Source organism: Microcebus murinus, chromosome 14 (genome assembly GCF_040939455.1).
Source record: "Microcebus murinus isolate Inina chromosome 14, M.murinus_Inina_mat1.0, whole genome shotgun sequence".
Lineage (NCBI taxonomy): Eukaryota > Metazoa > Chordata > Mammalia > Primates > Cheirogaleidae > Microcebus > Microcebus murinus.
The window spans coordinates 26,160,862-26,166,861 of NC_134117.1; the positions used below are offsets into that span (position 1 = coordinate 26,160,862).

The 6,000-nt window shown below is 39.5% G+C and overlaps 1 protein-coding gene across 4 annotated transcripts in view; it reads left to right on the forward strand.

Annotated features, from left to right (window-relative positions):
* ERLIN1 (ER lipid raft associated 1) overlaps positions 1 to 5,773 on the forward strand; it is a 40,121-nt gene extending 34,348 nt beyond the window's left edge. For 3 of the 4 annotated variants that reach the window (XM_012768400.3, XM_012768405.2, XM_076009860.1), the window contains 3 exons: positions 156 to 245; positions 1,150 to 1,229; positions 3,479 to 5,773. In XM_012768400.3, the coding sequence (XP_012623854.1) occupies positions 156 to 245; positions 1,150 to 1,229; positions 3,479 to 3,700 (392 nt within the window). In that variant the 3' untranslated portion in view covers positions 3,701 to 5,773. The other variant, XM_076009859.1, reaches the window with a different exon arrangement.
* Positions 5,774 to 6,000: the final 227 nt, after the last annotated feature.

Below are 6,000 nucleotides of genomic sequence, written 5' to 3' on the forward strand. Positions count from 1 at the left end.
GAGTTGTTTACAGTCTTGATAGAGAAAACTTAATGAAACAATTAGCCCATAAAGCCTTCTATAATTAAATGTTAGACTGTGTGCTACTGATTCTAAGTGCCTCAGGTACTATAGAAAGGTTTTTGAATGTGTCTTCTTTTGTTGTATCATTATAGAGGCAGAGAAGATTGCACAAGTGGCAAAAATTCGGTTTCAGCAGAAGGTGATGGAGAAAGAAACTGAAAAGCGCATTTCTGAAATTGAAGGTACATTGGGGGAGAGCAGGAGGCTCTGACTCTCCTGAACTGCCTCTCTGCTTCAGGGTTGGGCTCTTGATTTGTTGGGTGGGAAAGCCATAGGCAGAATAATCTGGTCTGGAGGAAGTAGCTGGTCTGATATTCTAGACAAATTTAAAAAACATTACTATTACATATCTAGCTCTTGGTTTGGTTGTGACTGTGGGTAGATCGTCCTTTCATTTCCTTCCTTAAATTAGGGCATATTTATTCTCACCTGCCACTTTATTCTCAGGCAGATAAAATACAGATATTACCCATAATCAATTATAAAGAATGTACAAGATAATAAATCCTATCACTACCAGTTTCTTTTCCACCCATCAAAAAAAAAATTAGTTGGGAAAAAAAGAAACTCCAGTTTTCATGGAGGGGCTCAACCTCTTGAGTTCATGTAATGAGATGTTGATGTTCTAAACTTGCAGTCTTGAAAACACTTTTGCTTATATATTACTGCCTTCTATTTTTATCTGTTAATTCTGAATCGGATTTGGAGGGAGTGGGATAATGCAGTAAATAGAGCAGAGCTTTCATGTCTGAACTTAGTTATTTTACTTGAATTCTGGATCCTGAATGGGGTGAGGCTTTGGGTGATATAAGGTGGAAGAGGGAGGGGAGGAAAAAGGAGCAACTTAGGGTAGAAAATGAGTGGACTCAGATGAGCTGAAAGTTATTCAACAGTAACAAGAGTATTCCCCTTTGAGAAGGAGCTATCTAGGGACTGGGATTTGAAAACTGCTAATGTTATAAATTTTCAAACTGAAATAAGCAATGTAAGTATTAAGCAGTGGAGAAAGGGACTCTTCCCTAGCTGAGGGAAGGGATTGGATATTTTCTTTTGTTTTAAATCCCCTGACTCTGTTTTACTTGCTAGATGCTGCATTCCTGGCACGAGAAAAGGCAAAAGCAGATGCTGAGTATTATGCGGCACACAAATATGCCACCTCAAACAAGGTGACTGGCTTTCCATGCCACTTTCCTAGTGATATAATTAAGGGGTTTTGCTTTCCATTTTTCAGGGCTCTAATGTGTTAGAGGTGATATTATCCATTGTCAAGGAAAGGTAGTGACCAAGACATCCTCCAGAATCAACCAGTCACTTAGCAAGACATATTACACACTCATTGAGTAATGAACTTTGTATAGTTCCTTATGAAAATGGGGAGTTAGGACACAGGCAAAGACATAAACACATGTCAAATACCAGAAATCCATTCATTTATACTGCTGTATAAAGGCTCAATAATCAGTAAAGTTGAAGGTCTTCTCCTGAAATGACAAGAGTGACAAGAGAAGAATAAAGTTTATTTAGAATAACAAATAAGGTAGCTTTTTTTTTTTTTTTTTTTTTATTCTTACTCTTTTGGGGTAGCTTTTTTTGTGTAGATGCTAAGCTTGTTTGGAGCAGTATTTCTTATCAAAGACATTCTTGGCATTTGAAGAGTGAAATACTTTTTCATTATTAAAGACTATCTCATTCATTGTAGGATATTTTGCATTTCTGGCCCTTGCTTATGAAATGTCAGTAGTGCTCAGCAGTTGTTTTAGCAACCACACACACACGTTTCCAAGTGCCCCCAGTTGAGTACTCCTTGTTTATTGAATTTTTAAAAACTTAGGTTTCAGTCATAAGGAATTTCATGTGAGATAATTTGAGAAGGGGTGGTTGGGTGATATTGGGTGAATGATTTTATGTAAGGACTGGAGTAAGTTGGCCAGAGAGTACAGGCCTAGTGAGCAGGAGTTATTTCAGTAAGAGGCAGCTAGAACCACTATAGTAATCTGAAAAGGGAAGGATATGTCCAAGATTTATAAGGTAGATGTCCAAGATTTATAATTATGGAGTAGATTGGAACAAATAAAGGGTTGAGATAGAGATTGCTAAGGAGTGTGATGCAGTTTGAAGGATTAGAGTCAAGATTTAAGTTATAGACAGGGCTTAAACTTTCAATTTAGAAAGGAAGAACATAATCTGTATTTGGAAGAAATGACAAGATATGACAGAATGAGAGTTGTCAGTCCTTGAAAACATTGGAGGACACAACTCTATAGAACCAGAATGGACTTTGGTCAAGATGAAGGCAAGATAGGAAACTTTAGTATAGAAAACTAGCAGTCTAAACCTGTAATGGGAGAAGCTGGCCAGGCACAAGTTTCAAGACCTTGCCTTTGAGGTCACCTTCATTCTGAAAGGGACAGTAGTTTTAAACAATGTTGAAAAATGCTACTCAGATACCAACCTATATTAAAAAGGGGTTAGGAAGTAATTTGATTGTGTACTATGATCAGATTTGATTCCAGTATTTTGACAGAGGATATGAATCAACTGGAGAGGATAGAGAGCCACAGAGTGGAAGATGTTGGAGTGCAGAAAACAGATTTTGTGGGACTATGAAGGACAACACTGGCTTTTGCCTGGGGCATTGGCTGGACTGAAGATGAGGAGAAGATCACAGGGAATGGTTTGAGGGGCTTTGGGAGGCATATAGGGGAACAGTGGAAGTGAGTTTTAGTCAAACCCCCGAGAAGTTTTGGTTGGATATATCTTGATTTAAACAAAACACTGTGACAGAGAGAGAGATCTGGTGGTTAGCAAACATTTGTCTATCACAAACAGCTTAAACATCCAACTTCTGGGAAAAGCAAGTGGCTAGATTCAGGTAACTTCTTGAGATATTTTTCCATTTCTGGAATTTGGTCAAGAGAACCAGAATCACAGGTAGCCGATTATACGATTATGAGCCCAAGCCCTTCTTTGAAACTCTGCCACTCTCATCCATTGTCCTATGCACCTCTCTCAAAGAAATCAGCAGAAATTCCAGGTTGAATTTGGCTAGATGAAATGAAAAAGTGGATGTTAAAGTACTTTATAGGCCTTATAGAAAGTCACTGTAGAAATACTAGTTATTATAATTAGTTATCATTAATTGTTCTCTAAAACCCCCTTTGCCAATTCTTTTGTTAAAAAGTAAATAACTTTTCCTGCATTAATACAAGGCAGGAGCTTGTTGAAGCAATTTAAAGTTGGAATCATACCTGTTAATGTGATAGCCACTCCCCAAAATGAGAGAGTCATTGGCAATCATTCAGAGTTGAGTCATGGTACTCAGGAGACCAGTAGGAGAAATAGATGTAGGGAAAGAGAGAGAAGATTATTACACCACAGTATTCTGATGCCTTTGCTCTTGTTTGCTCCCACACAGCACAAATTGACCCCGGAATATCTGGAGCTCAAAAAGTACCAGGCAATTGCTTCTAACAGTAAGATCTACTTTGGCAGCAACATCCCTAGCATGTTCGTTGACTCGTCTTGTGCTTTGAAATATTCAGATGTTAGGACTGGAAGAGAAGGCTCTCTCCCCTCTAAGGAGGCTCTTGAACCCTCTGGAGAGAGCCTCATCCAAAACAAGGAGAGCACAGGTTGATGCAAGAGGTGGAAATATTCTCCATATCAAGATATGTGGCCCAAGGGGTTAAGTGGGAACAATGGTTGTACGAACTCTTCAGATTTACAGAGAACTTGTGCTTCCTCTGTTCTGCCTCTCCTGTGATACAGTCTTGGTTTGTCAGCTGATTGCAGGATAGAGCCAGCTGTCTGGCACTCAAATGGTCCTGTCAGCCACAGTTTTATCAAGTATCCTGTATGTGTTCCTTTCTAAACTGGTACTCAAGAACAAAGGAAAGTCTGATGCTAAGATACTGCCTGCACTGGAATGTTAAACACTAAATATATAACAAGCTGTGTTTTTCTAAGCTGAAATCTATTGAATAATGTTTACATTGGTCCCCGGGGAAATCTCAGCCAATCAAGAGATGGGAGGCCTGAGAGAAGACAGCCACGATACGGTAAGTTAATGAAGACTGATTGCACCTGGGACCCAGGCACTCTCTTTGGGGTCCAGTCTCAGCATTCATCCATGTGATTAACATCCAGGCCACTGAAGTTCCCCAGCAAATGATCTTCCACTTGAACAACGATTAACTTGATACAAGTTGCACCTTTCTGTTTTCCTACAGTGAAGTTGGTGGCCTACAGGGACCTGTGATTGGCCACCCAATCAGAGAGTCCTCATAGAGATTCCTAATCACTACTTTATTGCATTAGTATGCTCAGAGATAAAGAGGGCTTGGTTTAAGTTGTGGATAAGATGAAACCTTTGCTCTGAACCAAAGCTCTGGGGCCCTGGTTCTCTCCATTGGGTGATGACTATCAACGTCACTGCCCTAGGCCATGTGTGACTAAGGTGCTTGGTTTTAAGCCACAGCCAACTCCTTTCAGCTATGGCTGGCTAAGAGTGGAACAGGGCTTTAACTGGAAATAGGAGCAGCGTACAATTCCTAGCCATTCACTGCACAGTATTGTATCGTAATTGCAGGAAGTTTTTATTTCTAAAACTGGATTTGAGGTATATTCATTTACCTCAGCACTTCTGTCTAAAGGCCAAATCATAGGGCAGCCACAACACTAGCACACTGATTCTACTTAATACTGTTCATCAGGAGCCCCATAGGGTGTGGATGGAACAAAGAGTAACCTAGAAAGCATCCTTTACCATCTTTGTCTCCTTCTCTCCCAACCCTGAGATGCTTAAATCAGAGTTGTTTCTCCACCTTTCACATTACTAGGAGATCATGACTCCTGACCTGGGCAGCCAGTGAATTTAATTTTTCATAAGAGGATGACATAGTTAACCTATGACTACAGGAGACCTAGTTCATCTGGACCTTTTTTCCCTCAGATTAACTTTTCTCGAACAGTGTGCTGCGTAGTTAGGCCTGAGTTTGTGCGACTTGTTGAAACACCTCTTTTGTACACTCTGTTGGAGCTTGACAAAAAAGTCATGGGACCACTTCCAGAAACCTTTCAGCTGTCAGTCCTATTGGTCTCATGACAGCTCGTGGGTTGTGCCAAACAGTTTATTGGGAAAGGAAAGCCCAGATTTGAATGGGTCTTTTCCCTGGGCCTTTTGTTATACTTATGTAGAGGCATTTGTAATATGGAGGAAAAAAAATTTGTTTTTGCTTATTTAATTCTATAAGTTCTCATTATGGATGAATTTGGGGTTCTTTAGCCCTCTTTAAAAGAACTTTTGAATTATAAAAATAAACTCTTAACCTGTTATTGTTGCTATAGATAAATAATGATTCTTGTGGGAAATCTGGATCATTGATCTCTGCTTTCATTCCTAGAGATGTTTTCTGTTCTTATGAGCAAAAAGCTGTTGCCCCAGAGTGATGGCTGTGAGTTTTCTTACTAGCCACAGCCCTGGTGGCAAGGCTGAGGAGCAGGGAAATACTGTTGTGATGTTCTGAAGAAAGCACTTCCACTTCCACTCCCCACAGAGTGTGCTTCCCTGTGCCCACTCAGTGAGCTCTAGCTGTCCTTCAGGGATTTTCCTTTGGCAAGATATACACTGTAATCTTGAAGTCTATAAATTTATATGTGAAATGCTACCTTTTTTAAAATAAGAAACTAAATAAAATTATTTTACTATCAATGATTTGTGTTCTTTCCCTTATGTCTCCATTCTTTTGGTTGTCTTACCATGTTTCTAAGGCTGTCTTGCCCATTACCTTACGTAGCTAATTTATTTGCTGGTTTAACTTAATTATAGAAGCTTTTTAAAATACTTTTACCAGAATACTGCCTAGCTGGTATAAGAATTTAAAAACAGGGTTTTCATTCTTTCATGACTCCTGGAAGGAGTAACAAGGCATATTCTAG